This window comes from Branchiostoma lanceolatum, chromosome 16 (genome assembly GCF_035083965.1).
Source record: "Branchiostoma lanceolatum isolate klBraLanc5 chromosome 16, klBraLanc5.hap2, whole genome shotgun sequence".
NCBI lineage: Eukaryota > Metazoa > Chordata > Leptocardii > Amphioxiformes > Branchiostomatidae > Branchiostoma > Branchiostoma lanceolatum.
This window is the reverse complement of record NC_089737.1, coordinates 4,747,516-4,763,812: the sequence shown is the minus strand read 5'-3', so window position 1 is coordinate 4,763,812 and position 16,297 is coordinate 4,747,516. Positions and strand designations below refer to the sequence as shown.

Genomic DNA, 16,297 nt, shown 5'->3' with positions numbered 1-16,297 from the left:
CACCAATCTGCCATTAAAACCGGCGATGTACAAAAGGGCGAGGTTGAATCTCCGAAGGTCTTTGAGATTTCTAATTTACGGTTGAAATGCTGCGAGGGCACGATGAGAAATCAGGAAGGTCATTGACACATAAGACGTTGCTCTCATGTATATGGCTCTAAAAGATTCGAAGAATTCATATTCTTGTACATTCTGGTTAAAGTTGATTTATTTCAAGTTTTATTGCGTCAAAACGCCTGAATCTGGTCCTTGGTAAATTGTTATGGTTTTGCTACTGAAACGGATCGGTACAAGTTTTAAACAAGCATACAAATACACCAAAAACAAGCCCGAAACGACACCTACACTACAATGCTAAATGAAACCAGCATATGCAACATTTAAAACTGTAAACCTTCGCAAATCTAATATGATACACGATATATACTATACATATAGTGTAGACATTCAAATGCCAATTTGGACTGACAAGATTTCCACACAAAAACGCCAAGTGCACGGAGGCAAAAATGGGAGAGCTCAATGGAGTGCATTCTAAAGCCCTGACTCTCACTGGACCCGCGGCACGCTGGCGGCGTCGATGCGTCATAATCTGGATTTGTGTTACCCTTGACTTTATAATGGAAATATCATTCAAAACGTACGAGTCTGCCCAAAAAGACAACAAAACACACAAGCCTTAAAAATGTGCCAAAAATCGTTGTTCAAGCAACTGGATAAAATTTTATCCAGTTGCTTGAGTAACTACTTTTGGCGTACCTTATTACCTAGATGTCCAACCTTCATCAACTTAAAAAGATGTGTTTTTTTGTCGACGACATTCGTTGAGTGCTTTGTCAATTCGATCGGCTGCAGCGACGCCGTCAGTGTGCCGCAGGTCCAGTGAGAGGGGGGCTTAACACCCATACTCATAGCTTTGTGCACACGATGATCTACACCTGATTCGCTCTCAACGTCAATGAAATCACCTCTACGCGGTGTGATAAAGATGAATCAAAATTGCTTGGCACGCTGATTTACCTCGATTCTTCAACGATGAACTTGGTAATTGAGTGCTTCGGGACAGAAAATAGATCGAACACGTTTAGCAAATCCCTGAAGTCGATGTTATTATTGATGGATGATATAAGGTTCGCTCAAGATGTCCTATTTCTCCCGATGTTTCTAGGCCATAGGGACCACCTGGAGTTATTGAAGAGGCGCTTTGATATCGACGTCGGCTAATGTTTTTCAATAATGTCACATCCTGCTTACCCGTTAGCAATTTCTTTGAAGCCAGCTTCATGCTCTAATTGCATCAAGTATGTTGAATACTGTATATGCATTTAAGTTCGCGTGGTTTTTATTTCGCTAAGGCAACAACGGAGTGTTCGCGGTGGTTTCAAGTTTAAAGTATTAGTCACATACTACTACAGTATTGGACAAGAATGTTCGCGGTGGTTTCTTTAAGTTCACGGTGAAACGGTCGCCGCGAAAACCGCGAACATAAAAAAAAACACCGCCAAAATTTCTGCATTTACAGAATCTGCTGGGATGCACATCGAAAACATCCTCTTCAAAATGACATGCAACGTTCAAAATTGTTCCCGCTACTCTCTTTCTGCTTTGTCTTTAAAAAAAACACACAGAACATAAAAGAAGTTATCTATTGTCAAAGCAATGACTTTTCAACGATATTCTAACGATATACGCAGAAATATTCAACATGCAATTTGTATATATAGATTTGTATAAAGATCATATGGAAGTAAATGCCTTAAAGAGGGTTGTGAGCCTCGTATTTGTGATTATATATGAAACTTTAAAAAAAAAAGAAAATTGTGAATATTTTTATGATCATTTGTGAGTGTTTGATACCGGTATCTATTTGCGGATAACGTATATGGATGAAGTATGTGATCTTATTTATGTGTGGGCCGGTCCCATTGAGTGGCGTCTTCGGAGTTAATGCAGGATAATGTACTTCAACTCATGCAAGCAAAAATAGGCACAGACGTCAGGTGTAATTTGGATTCCTAGTAGGGGTTTGGAATAACCAACGTCCCGTGGAGTTATCAATCATACACTCAGCGTGAATCTTATTAACATCTTCAACGTATCCATCAAAAATGTTGCATTTAGTAGAACTTTTTTAACCACCAAAGTATGGCAAAGTGCAGGCTAATGTACATGTGTGTAATGAAGCACTTAATATGTATGGAGGGAACAGGAAATGAGTTATGAATTGCAGAGGAGCATACGAAAATTGTTGGCTGTATGGTGACGTCACATTATGCACGTCAACTTATTAATAAGGTTCAGGCGTCAGCTCCAAATGTGTTTACTTGTGAATTATGATAATGATTACTGTTTCCAACAACGGATTAGCTTTGACATTCTGTGTACCTTCTCAATATTTCAATTTTTCTGGAGTATTTGTAATGCTCTGTATAAAGCAATTAATGGGTCGATTGATTGATTGCTTGATTGATTGTGTAAACCGTTCTTGATTATGATAAATTTGAAAACAGTTTTGTGACGAAAATGCCCAATGGAAAAAAATGTATGTATACATATAAAATGCTGTCTTCTGAAGCGACGTTTGTTTATCGTGTACTTAAATATTTCTCATCGTATGTGCTTATATTATAATGAGTGTTAATTATGAAGTTGTGATTGTTATGAGCAATTTGTTTCCTTTGTTGTATGAGTATTAATTTTCATACATTATGGCAATCAAAATTAGAGGGACTCGGAAGAATCGTGAATGGTGTGTGAAGTCAAAGGCAAGGCTACATCAATATAATTTCTTGTTTATCTGACATTTAATGCACTATTTTAGCAAGAATATTTCATGAAAATAAGAAAGAAAAATGTATTCTGACACTGTCCACTCTCTGCTTGAAACCGTGGGTACAAAGATTGAATGTTTCGATGGTCTTTTACAGTTCTTTATTTCATTTTGTCATTTCAATCTTGCATCATATCTGAGGACCAAAAAATTCAATTTTTGTGGCGTCAGATTTCCGAAAAATATCTATAAGAGAAAGAGTTGCATTAGAAAATTAACTTCATGGACAACTCCAACGAAAGATAGCCCATATACAAATAGCCATTCGATCTGTATTTTTGTAAATAAAGTCAAATGTACGAGAGCTGCATATACGTAGAAAAGTAAATAAAATTTAAAAATCTATGTCAGACAGATTATATTTCTTGTACGTTTTATGTATGCTATATCATTTTGCTGAGATCAGAAGAAGTCTAGAAGAACGCTGCTAGCTATGGTCGTTGGTTTTGATAGGGAAGTTACGTACATGTCAAAAATCTATGTCAGATAGATTATTTTTCTTGTACGTTTTGTGTTTGCTATAGCATTTAGACGTTTAGAAGTACGCCGTTAGCTATGGTCGTTGGTTTTGATTATATGGGGCATTCCAAACCCAGGTAGATTGAAATGTTCAAACGCGTGAAATAGACCACTCGGTGTATTTTCTACTGATGGAGGCTGGTTCCCCATTTGAGTGAACAACACTATTGGATGGTGATTCTTACTGATGATCATGAAATTAATGGATTGTATGTACACTTAGAAAATCATCAAAACTGTAAATCCACATAGTATTGCACAATTTTAATAAATACTTGTTAATGTTGATCGAGCCGTGTATTTTTCTTTTACGTGGGGTTCAATAGTATGTTATGAACTAAATGATAAAATTAAAAAAGAAAAGACCACAGCATATCAAGGACCAAAAATAAAAAGAAGTTCTGGTGCAGTACCAATTTCGGCCACCAGGAGGATCATGTTGACCTTGACCGTCGGGTCCACAACACCTACCTTCATACCAAATATTATCGCAATCCATCAGAGGTTCTTAACTTTAAGATATTGCGCCGGACAAGCACGTACACGTACACACACACACGTACACACACACACACACACGCACACACACACACACACACACACACACACACACACAAAATGATAAGAAAACTATAACTCCTTTTTTCATGTAGGTTAAGAAGCCCGAAATCGACCTAACAACACTAAATATCGTAACAATCCATCCAGATGTTCATAAGATTTTGCGCAGACAAACGTACACAAAAAAACGTTCCCTCCATTTCTTATAGAAGTACTGTCTTGCTAGGACATTATATGCTGTTCCACTCCGATGAAATGGAAGCTTTGTTTCACACTGTAAAACTTGTAGGTGAAAGAAATAGGGGATCATTGACATGATAATGGTGCTCATCCATCTTAGTCAAATGACATAGTGTTGATGCAGTACCAAGATCAGCCAACAGGAGGCCCAAAATCGGCCTTGACCGTCGGGTTTGCAACACCTACCCACATACCAAATATCATCAAAATCCATCCAGAGGTTCTTAAAGGCACCCAGAGCATCTTATGAGGCTTGACAACTGGAAATAATCTATTTGCTGTAATGTTTATGAAATGAATATTTAATCGCACTGTAAACCACATTTGCGTGCGGATTTCTTATCAAAAGTGATCAAAAGTGGCACAAAAATAAGCTACATGGTGATCTTTTAGTTTAGCCCCGCCTACCTTAGTCAAAACGTAGAAATGCACAATTAAAACATAAAAATGCAAATATTTGACGGACATGCAGTCACTCTCTCATTAGTCGAACCGCTAATTGTGATGGACAGTCAGGATCAGTCTATTAGGGCTTGGGTTTTCTATAAATTCTCACCACACAACAACATCGTATCTTTGCTCCTTTAATGTCGATATGTAATGGTATAGTGTTATTGAAACTTACTATGTGTAGGAAGGACTAGAAATTGGAGTTTTTTACTCAAGTTTCTTGCCTCATAAAATGCTCTGGATGCCTTTAAGATATTGCGCCGGACACACACGCACACAGACACAGACATTTTTTTTTTCTGGGACGTAATATGCTGTTCCATTCCGATGAAATCAAAGCAATGTTTCACGCTGCAAAACCTCTCTGTCAGAGAAAAAAAATGGGGGGGGGGCATGATGGTGTTTATCCATCCATAGTCTAATTCATAGTCCGATCAACTAGTATTGGTGCAGTGCCAAGGTCAGCCATCTTGAGGTAAAGATGCATCGTCTTGCTAGGACATTATATGCTGTTCCACTCCTAGAGTGAAAACAATTGATGTTTTATTTGCAAGTTCTTACCCGAGGACTAATTACAACAATAAACAATGCATAGAGAGGGTATAATGTACAGATAGTGCAAGTTAACAATGTCGACAAGTAGAATAACTACTACGGATAATACAATCTACGCTTTCTGGGTTTGACTTCCTTTTTGGGAGCAGTGGAAGACGAAATGACCCACCATTTTTGTAATGAGTTGGTTTTGAGAGGTTAACAGGGCTCTAGTTTTCTTTTCGTCGGTAAACGTTTGGAAAGTGTGGTAAGTTTGGTACCTTCTTTAAAAAGCTATTTTCTTTCCTGATCATTGAAGGGGCAGTTTGAGATAAAATGTATTTCGTCTTCCACCGTGGGTCAGTGACCTCACAATGTTATTTGTCCATCATAGTCGATGAAGACCTTGAAACCATCACTTGCCATTGATACAATGAGGAAGTATTCTACCATAAATACACGATAAAGACGACATTAGGGGGTCAGTAACCTCATAATGGTTGTTTGTCCATCAAAGTCCACGAAGACCTTGAAACCATCACTTGCCATTGATACAATGAAGAAGTATTCTGCCATAAATGCTTCATAAAGACGGCATTAGGGGGTCAGTAACCTCATAATGGTTGTTTGTCCATCATAGTCCACGAAGACCTTGAAACCATCACTTGCCATTGATACAATGAGGAAGTATTCTACCATAAATACACGATAAAGACGGCATTAGGGGGTCAGTAACATCATAATGGTTGTTTGTCCATCATAGTCAATGAAGACCTTGAAACCATCACTTGCTATTGATATATTGAAGAAGTATTCTGTCATAGATACACAATAAAGACAGCAATAGTGGGGCAGTGACCTCATAATGGTTGTTTGTCGACGTCCATCATAGTCAATTAAGACCTTGAAACCATCACTTGCCGTTGACATATTGAGGACGTATTCTAGCATAAACACACCATAAAAACGGTAGCTGGGGGTTAGTAACCTCATAATGGTTGTTTGTCCATCATAGTCCACGAAGACCTTGAAACCATCACTTGCCATTGATACAATGAGGAAGAACTCTACCATAAATACACCATAAAGACGGCATTAGGGGGTCAGTAACCTCACAAAGGTTGTTTGTCCATCATAGTCCACGAAGACCTTGAAACCATCACTTACCATTGATACAATGGGGAAGTAGTCTGCCACAAATACACCATAAAGACGGCATTACAGTGTCTCCTTTGATGCATTACCGACCAATTTGTTTGACCAATCCTCCATTCTGTGCGCCATAATCGCTTCCTTGTAGATTGACCGTCCCACTTTGAACACTTGATGAACACATCTGTTTGTACAATGAGTTCATTTGAGAGACACGTTTCAGTGCACGTGTCATTGTTATCCAATCTACGCATGAATGTCACAAATGATAAGAACTGATTTAAAGCAATTACGTGGGCAGTGCGCGATTATCTAGCCTGACGAATTGCGCTCCTAGTGGCCAGCCGGTCCTGGGTGGGTGTCAGTAACCTCCGGCCGAGAGCTTGTGTAACTACAGGCTACGCGATTATCATTCACTGGAAAAAAAACAAGCGTCATCATGAAGTGACCTCAATACTGCCATATACAACGATAACACGCTATCATTTGCATTTTAGTCGTCATAGTTAGGGGATTATCAAATGAAATTTGTTTCAGGCTGTTTCAGTTTATTAATCATAGTTCAGTTGATGCAATGGCCAAACAGATTGAGGGCACTCATTAAACGAGGATTGTTAGTTTCTTATGCTTGGTTAAGCCCCCCTCTCACTCTACCCGCGGCACGCTGGCGGCGTCCTGCGGCCGATCGAATTGGTAAAGCACTCAACAAATTATATTAGCTAAAAATGAAACTTAGTTTTGTGTGCTTTGTTGTCTTTTTGGTCATACTTGTACGTTTTGAATGATATCCCCATTATAAAGTCAAGGGTAACACAAATCCAGTTTAGGACGCAGCGACGCCGCCAGCGTGCCGCGGGTCGAGTGAGAGGGGGGCTTAAGCAACATGCAGTCGCAAAAGTAAAAGACTAGTTTAAAACCCTTTGTGCCGAGTTGTACTATCTTGGAAGGCCTGGTGTAGGCTGGTTTTCCTTTTCCATTTAATCTAACTCCTTTCCTCCCCTGTTTCTAAGAACAACATCCTGTAGACTATGAACTCAAAAAACATGCCCGCTAATAACCCCAGGTAACCTTACAACCGAAAGGCAAAAACACGCGTGCCCTACTCAAGATGAGACGAGTGACCTGATTGGTTAAACGATGCTGAGACCTCCAAGCACTCGATCACAAGTCAGAACGAAATATTCACGGGAAGAAAATAAGTTTCACGAAAACAAAAAAAACACATCTATGCCTGGTAACCTCATTGGTTAATTCATTTAGCTTTTGTTGATGCCTGCAAAGACTCGGAAAAAGCTTACATCCAATCACAGACCGCGTTGTTGTCGCTGGGCGCACCGTGTTCACTGACGTCATTTATTTGCATGTCTCATATACAGTTACGGCCAAGAGTCAGTCATCACGAGACCTGCCCCGGACAAATTAACACCTGCCTAACAACAAGGTATTTCTATCTATTCTCACTTTTTTATATCATATCTTAAGGTACCGTTATCTATTCTCACTTTAATATTTCTTTCAATATCATATCTTAAGTGTTTTGTTACTCTAAAAAATAGAAATAATGTAAGAGTGCAAACAGAAGTTTCAAATCGGTGGATTATGAAAAAAGGATCTCGAATCAAATTGTAAGTGGCACTTACTTTAGGCGCTTTCTTAGGGGTAACTTTCTGAGCTGACATAAGATTGAAATAGAGAATAGAGAAGCAATGTGAAACGTTACAAATGTTTGTAGCTTAAACAACAACCAATCACACGACGCGAAGTCGAAATTTTGAGCATTTTTACATACTATGAAATAGCGTAAAATACCGTTAGTTGATATATACTTGATGATATATAATAATATAGAAAAAGGCTAATCTGGAAAACACTAACTGTTCATGACATCACCAAATGTGAGGCTATTGGACATGTAATATATAGTCACAGGGTTTGGCAACAATTATTTTGTAACGCACTACTACTATTACCAGTATGAATTCAAACACACAAAAAAACACGAAATGTGACAAAAATCGTCCTTTATCTATAAAATTTGTTGAAAGGTCTGTCAAATCTTCGGTTCTTCATTGTTCTGGGAGAATGGTGTAACAAGCTACAGAATGTGTCTCGGGTCAGTTTAGGGTCGTACCAAGCGCTTTAGTACCCATCAAAAATTAACCACATAGTAAACCTGTAAATTCATGTCCTTGCGGAGGACACTAAGCACACATTTGGGGCCATAGACAATCAAATAGGTTGCTAAGCACGCTCAAACAGTACAGTAAATGCAGAAATGTTCGCGGGGATTTAATTTCGCGGTAGGGAGAAAATGGAGTGTTCGCGGTGGGTTTGAATTCGCGTTTGAAACAATGGTAGAGCTACAGTTACACAATGGAACGGCTTTTCAAGGTGTTTTTTAAAAGTTCGCTGGGAAAACCGCAAACGTAAAACCAACGCAAATATTTCTGCATTCACAGAAATCAAAGGTTAAAACAGGAAACAAATGAAATGCAAGTCTTTCTTTGTGTGTTTCGCACATGGTCAATATATATTCTGAGCTGTTGACATGCGTAAAAGTGCCTCTGTTAACCATTGACTACTGTGCAAAGATCTTGCGTGCATTTGAGTTGTTATTGATCGTTTACATAAAGTCTGGGTAAGGGACGGGCCATCAAAACTTGCCACTGAATATGAATAAATAAATTGTCTCTAATTTCATTCGCAGTTCTTTTTAGTATAGCTGTATGAAGCTGCGTCTATCTACATGTATACCCTTCTGCATTATTTTGTTGTAGCTTTTTGACGGGGATATCCTTTTTTTGTGAAAGCAAGGCTTTTATGCATAGGGAAACTTGTGTTATTTGGGTAGAGAAGGTGATCAACTGATATAATTTACGAAATGATACCACCGTCGCCATGGCAACATCTTTTTATGCTGCCAATCTTGTTTATTCGTTGTTTGTTTGTTTGTTCCTCTTCTTAATGATTCTACACTCCACTCTATCCTACAATTTAAAACACAGAGTTACATTGAGGGCAAAAAGTTGATTCTAGCTCTGCTTGACTGATGCGCAAGTCCGTCAAGCAGATTTAGAAGCCATACCCATCCCTCCATGGTTTAAGATGTTTGCCCACTTTTTCCATGTTTATCAAACATGTTTTGTTATTTGTATGTGGCAATTGTGAGCCACATTTACCTTGTCTTTTTCTTGGATACTTGCTAATTGGATACTTTATTCACTCCATGAGCTTTCATACAAGTACAAATAAATACAAAACTAAATTCTTCTTGGAGTATTTAAAAACACAAACGTACATGTAACAAACTACATTGATACAGGTATTTACATACATCATTAAAACATTAACACATATTACATTAGCACATGTGCCTTATCCACTCCTGTATATTGCGGCATGTGCCTTAACAACTCCTGAGTAAGTTTTGTTTCTTAAAGCAAAAATACGATGATTTTACAATCATATCCCTGTACAGTTAGACGCTACCATGGCGGACCAAGGTGCATCGTACCCTCCCCCTGCGTACCCGGACAAAGGCGGTGAGGCACAGCCGCAGCAGGGGTACGGCTTCCAACCTCAACAGTACCCCCCGCAGCAGGGCCAGTACCCCCCGCAGCAAGGCCAGTACCCCCCGCAACAGCAAGGGGGTTACGTGCAGCAAGGGGGGTTTGTGCAGATGGGGACTACTGTCCAAATGGCAGGGGTAAGAACGAGCATGGTTTGGTTTCGTTTGGTTTAATCGATATCTCCACTAGTGATACACGTGTACACTACTGCTCTTCCTGGAGTCCTTGAAATGACATTATACAGCAACTAAAGTATGCAACAAAATAATAACACATTATTGTTATCAGAAAAGGGACGATTTGTATCAAAATATACTTTGGCATCTTTAAATCAACATAGATGTTCATATATTTATGACGTCATTATTTGATTTTGCAGCAGCCGACTATGATGATGGTACAGAGCAGGGCCAATGACTACATGGGCCTGTCCATCTTCACTCTCCTGTGCTGCTGCCTGCCTCTCGGCATCGCCGCTATCGTCAGCTCTTGCGAGGTAAGGGCCACAAGACAGTTATTAAGAATTGTTATCTATCACATGGTATTCATGTAAGAAAGAGGCTGTCAAAAGTCACCTACCCGGATTTTAGTCCATAAAAAACGTGCAGTGTCTGACCTCTAAAGTTTCAATCTAGAGCATAATTTCAACTTTCTAATCTGCACAACCCCTGCGAATCCGGCCTTGTTCACAAAAATTGACCTTTGACCTCCTTCTCTACCTAATAATCACACAAAAACACCAAACTTCTACTGCCTACAGACACCACAAAAATGGATGAAAGTCTGATTTTTCAACACAATTCGAAGGTAGAAACCCTTACCTGGAACATCCAGCTCAAAAATATAAACATATTCCAGAAAAAAACCTTTACAGCTACTTTTATCAAGGGTACCAAACCTATCTCCAAGTAGGCCTTCTGCGCCTGCGCCATTACTGGAGTGTGGTCTGAGGCTCCCATTCCACTGTATCGTGCTGCGACCATGCTGCGACCATATTACGTAACCGTCGATTCCATATTTGGAATACCATACCAAATGACAAAAAAAGCATGAATGAAAAGACATCAAAACACACAAAATAGCGCTAAAAGATGGATTATTTGTCCTTAACATTGGCTCTGCCAAATCACCTGGTCGCAGCGAGGTCGCCGCTCAAGCTGAAAGGGCGTGCAAGGAAACGTCACCATGCATGGGGGAGGGGGGCACTTCGTCCCACCGCTGCCACCAGTGTAATGGTGTTTGAGTGTGAACCTATTAAGTTTTCAGCTTTTACACTCATGATGATACTGACAACCTCCAGGCGGCTAAGAGTTAACCTGAGCTTCTATGATGATCGTATTGAAGTAGATATTTCGACACATGTTTAGAAGGACTATAAACAAATTTGTTATGTTGCACAACTGTTTATTTACAACAATCTAGTAATTCGGTGATTGTAATAACAAGAGTAATGGTGTATAAAGGGAATAATGGTTTCTATAGTTGACGTTCCGTAAATCTCTATCAGAGTGAATCTCTAACCTTGTTTGCTTGTTTGTTTCTTTGTTTGATGGATTATTTATCTGTTTGTTTATCAGACACAGGACGCCAACAATGCCGGGGACATCAACAGAGCCCAGTCTGCGTCTAACCGCGCCAAACTCCTCAACTACTGGGCGCTGGGCCTCGGTATCTTCTTCTGGGTCATCGGAGTCATTCTGATCATCCTCTACTTCACTTTGTTTGCTTCCATTTTCTGGGGATGAGGCTCGAGCATGACATGTGTTCGGCCTCTTGTTTTGGGGCTGTGAGTCCAACAGGAGAGCAAAAAAAAAACGGCGTGCACTTAATCCTGATTTTGACTTAAAGGCTCCCAGAGCATTTTATGAGGCTTGATAACTGGAATTATTCTAGTTGCTGTAATCTTTATGAAATTGACATTTAATACCACTCTTAACCACATTTGCGTGCGGATTTCTTATCAAAAGGGCTCAAAAGCGACACAAAAATAAGCTACATGGGGATCTTTTAGTTTCACGAGCCTAGTGTAATTAGACCGGTACCATAGCCCCGCCCACCTCCGTCAATAAAAAAAACATGGAAATGCAAAATTAAAACATAAAAATGCAAATATTTGACGGATATGCAGTCACTCTCTCATTGGTCGAGCCGCTAATTGCGATGGACAGTCAGTATCAGTCTATTTGGGCTTGGATTTTCTATCAGTTCTTACCACACAACGACATCGTATCTTTGCTCCTTTAATGTCGATGTGTAATGGTATAGTGTTATTGAAACTTACTATGTGTAGGAATGACTAGAAACTGGAGTTTTTGTATTCAAGCTTCAAGCCTCATAAAATGCTCTGGATTCCTGTCAAAACGAACCAGGGATGATCTTGAAAAGAAATATTGCAAACTAACAAACTAATTACTTTTCTAATAGAAAGAAAAGCATTATATTGGAAGCATTGTCAGGCAATGAACATAGATTGAACATACATGTACAAGTTCCCAATTTAGGTTATAGACAACATGTCTGTTCCTTTTGCTGTTATCAATAGCTCAGGAACTAAATTATTCTAACGTGTGTTACACGAGTGCCTTATCCGAATGTTTGCCTTTCACAATTTTGATATGAATTGGTTTCCTGTTATTTCACTTAAGTTCACATTAATTACAAAGTGTAATTTTAACCAACTCTGCAAAGATAATAGAACATTTCAACCGAGTTGCAACAAGTTTAACTCTTTATTGACATCAGCGCATTCTGTCTGCATTATAATCCATCTCTTTATTGTTAGACGTTAGATGGCGAACATACCAAGAACTGCAAAATGTTCGCACAAATCTAACTCCTCATTAATTAAACTTATCTCTTAGTGAGACAAATTTTACTTCTCTACTAATTTTCTTTTTGCGTATACCCAATGCATTTACTCTTTTAAACAAGCAATGCCATCTAGATATCGCAACATGAAAGTCAATTATAATATTGTAACCTAAGAATAACCAGGATGATAATGAAAATAATCCCCAGAACGATCCCAATCCCGTTGACAGTTAAGGTTAGGGCTCGCCGCGATCGACGCCTTTTTGTCCCCGTAGGTCTTTGCCTCATTCGCCTAACAATAAGATAAACAATCAATCAATCAATCAAATGACGTAGTAAACGATTTACAGGTTAAAATGATGATGATGATAATGATGATGGTGATTATGGTAACGATGGTGATAGTGGTGTGACTTCAATTCTAATCCAAGTGTTCTCATTGGGTACCATGTCCATTCGTTCTTCGTATTTTCTTTACCTTTAGCTATTTTCTATTTTCCTCCAATTAATTGTGAAACACCTTGTAATAAATAGTAGGGAGTAGTTTGACCTTGTCGTTTCATTACTCACATCTTGATTTGAATCATTGGTATTTGCTGACCAGAACGATCCGAATGATCAACAAGACCCAGCAAATGATCCCCAGGAACGCCGATAAATCGTTGAGGCATAGGGCTACATTTGACGCCTTTTTGGCCCTGTCGGAGTCACGAGAAGCCTTAGCGTCCTTCACCTAACAAACAATTTTGTAAAGAAATCAACATGTTAATAAACAAACAAACAAACATGACATATACTGCGAAGCTCACACGACGTACATGTACGTACTTCCCGCCTTCCATGTTCGTTATTATCTCCATATAAAAATACTTTTTCATGGGGATATTGTTTTGAGTGTCTTTGCGTGTGTGATTGCGTGTTTGTGTCACCGGTTGTATGTTTGTGTCACCGGATGCTTAAAATCAGCATAATTGTAGAACATGTAAATGGATTGTAATGATATTTGGTATGTCAATAGGTGTTGGGAGGAGAAAGGTCAAGGTCGATTTTGGGCCCCCTTGTATGTGTCACTGAAACTGCATTGGCGTAGAAAGGAACAAGAGATTTTCATATTATTTGGTACGCAGGCAGGTTAGACATAGATGTACACACTGAAGTGCAAATTATGCAAATTGGGACTGAATTTGCATAAGTAATGAGGAAAATCTGTATTTGCAGTGTTGTTTATCGCATATTATAGCACACCTGTTGGTAGCGAAACTGAGTCGAATATATTCCCCAGGGCCCGACAGCTGGAGCTCAAACCACAAAGGTATATACAACCTAACCTGTATATTTGTTATCTCCATGAAAAAAGACCAACATAACAATAGATAACTTGAGCAAATAAAACACATCATATATAAAAACAAATTTCATGGAGATTTTGGGTCTTCAGACTCTCGTTCTATGGGCAATCCATGGCACGTAATTCCTTTCCTCTATACGACAATCTCACTGCGACCTGAATGCCTTGGGATCAATTTATTATTGGAATATTCTGCAAAATATAAAATTATGACTGAGAAGACACTAAACAACACAGAGAAATCGTACAAAAATCATCTTACCTCGCACGATTTGGCGATTGCCAATGCGCCAACAGGCAGACAACAGAACAAGGCTGTGAAAATGGACAGGCCCATGTAGGTACGAATATCGCCCTGCTCCGGTGGCACGAAGGTTGGCTAAATTAAAGAAAACAATATATAAAGAAAATGAAAGCGTTGCATACAAGGACGTTCAAGAAGTTCTCGGTCTTATCTAGTCAAGTGGGTCCAAGGTCCTCCCCCCCAAAAAAAATCACTCGACCTGGTGACAATAGAATAAGGCAGCACCGTCTCATTTATGAGTATATTCATACTTTTAGACATTTTAAGAGTCACTTGTTGGGGACATAGTTGAAAAGTCTGGGTCTTCTCTGACCTAATCAGCAGAATATAAGATCATCCAACCGAAATATCACATCATACAGTGGCGTCCGTGTGGCGCAGTGGTAGATCACTCGGCTGTCAAACAATGGGTCCCCGGTTCGTATCCCGGTGTGCCCAGAGACATGTCCGGACTTGTGCTCTTGGGAAAGGCACTTAACACGTCTTTCCTCACTTCACTCAGGTGTAAATGAGTACCTAGCTCATCTAGGGTTAGGAACGTCCCTCGGATAGGACGTTAAATGGAGGTCCCGTGTTTGGGGAGAACCACATCCCGCGCACGTTAAAGAACCCACCACACCTTTCGAAAAAGAGTAGGGGCATGCCCCGGTGTGCGATGGCCCAAACCTTACAGTTCGGTCTGGGATGACATCTTGAAAAGGTGATAGTTCACCTGTTATGTCAATCCTTCCACAAATGTGGTAAAATCGAAATAATGATAAATAAATCATACCTCCTGGTCATTCATCAGAGGACGTGCGTCACTTGTTACCACTCCTGCCTGTCCGTTCGGCTGTAGCAGTACGACATACTGCTGGAGTGGAGCGGTCTGCTGTTGTGGTAAGTACTGCTGAGGTACAGACATATGCTGCCTTGGGCACAGGCTTTCTTGCTCTGGTTCAACGCCAACGCCTTTCATCTCAACCCATACTTCTTCACTTTTCTCAGAATAAGCGGGAGGGAGCCCAGAAGAATCTCCGGTCGCCATTGAAACCTCTGACTGAAAATCTGTGCGATGTCTGTCTCGTTACTAAATATATCCTTTTAGGACGAGGAAGTAAATGCAACGGGAAACGGATTTTTAAAAGGGGGGAATTCCGGAACAGAAAGCTTAAGTGGGGCCACTTTACAGAAGAGAAAATCAAAAAGTACACTCATTTTTTTTTCTTATCAAAAAGCGGAAACTTTTAATTTGCAACCTGTTTTCAATGAAATAATAGACAGGTCAAAGTTACGCTTTTTTTATTTAGCCATAAATTTTGCAGAAACAATATCTGAGCTGCCGTAGCAACAATACACCATATTAAACATCGATAAGGCCATTTGTTCCTCTTTGTATTAGACTTCTCTTGAAAAAGAAGTTGAATTTTTTACATTTATTTACAGTCGCTAAGGTTCGCATATTTACCCAAGAACACCGGTTCGCCCTACTCTTCTGGCTCAATAAGTGTGTTGATCTTTTACTTGCCGAGGTTTGAAGCTTGAGGCTTATTCCTGAAGCTCCCTCATACACGGGCCCGCCATGGCCATGTTCGAACTGGGGCCGACTTTAGCCTCGAAAGCTGTATCTTAATCAGTAGCGAAATGACTTGCTTTGTAGCAAGACGACCTATAGTGAACTGGCGATGTAGCCAAACGATTAGTTACCGAGCCCTTTTATCATATCTCACAAGAAGCTGAATGGATCCGAAAATCAAATCATCGGCCTCTTCTTGGACAAAGCAAAGCGGTCAAACTTCTAAGGACATGATGAAGACATACGCCTCCTTTATCTTTAACGGGGAATGACCTACTTGCAGCAGACTATCTAGCGCCACAAGTTTATCAACTGGTCTTATATGTGGCAAGCTGCCGATCTGAGGTCTATAGGCCATGTTGATTCGACTATATGAATGGCATCTTCTTGTAGCCCCAAAATTAATGATGCGAGCGTACAAAAG

The 16,297-nt window shown here is 39.7% G+C and overlaps 2 protein-coding genes across 3 annotated transcripts; one reads left to right on the top strand and one right to left on the bottom strand.

Annotated features, from left to right (window-relative positions):
* The first annotated feature begins 7,611 nt into the window (after positions 1 to 7,611).
* LOC136421898 (interferon-induced transmembrane protein 2-like) lies at positions 7,612 to 12,564 on the top strand. Of its 2 annotated transcripts, XM_066409469.1 has the most exons (5): positions 7,612 to 7,727; positions 9,765 to 9,907; positions 9,947 to 9,992; positions 10,235 to 10,351; positions 11,433 to 12,564. In XM_066409469.1, the coding sequence occupies exons 2-5, from the start codon at positions 9,777 to 9,779 to the stop codon at positions 11,598 to 11,600; spliced, it is 462 nt and encodes a 153-aa protein (XP_066265566.1). In that variant the 5' UTR covers positions 7,612 to 7,727; positions 9,765 to 9,776; the 3' UTR covers positions 11,601 to 12,564. The 2 variants fall into 2 exon arrangements, with proteins under 2 accessions (XP_066265566.1, XP_066265565.1); XM_066409468.1 differs by having other exon boundaries at positions 9,765 to 9,992.
* A 337-nt stretch (positions 12,565 to 12,901) lies between these two features.
* On the bottom strand, positions 12,902 to 15,516 carry LOC136421896 (uncharacterized). Its single transcript, XM_066409467.1, has 4 exons — positions 15,091 to 15,516; positions 14,277 to 14,393; positions 13,237 to 13,399; positions 12,902 to 12,958 (listed from the first exon to the last, which is right to left on the bottom strand). Exons 1-3 carry the CDS (start codon positions 15,343 to 15,345, stop codon positions 13,250 to 13,252), a joined length of 522 nt encoding a protein of 173 aa, XP_066265564.1. The 5' UTR covers positions 15,346 to 15,516; the 3' UTR covers positions 12,902 to 12,958; positions 13,237 to 13,249.
* Between the last annotated feature and the right edge of the window lie 781 nt (positions 15,517 to 16,297).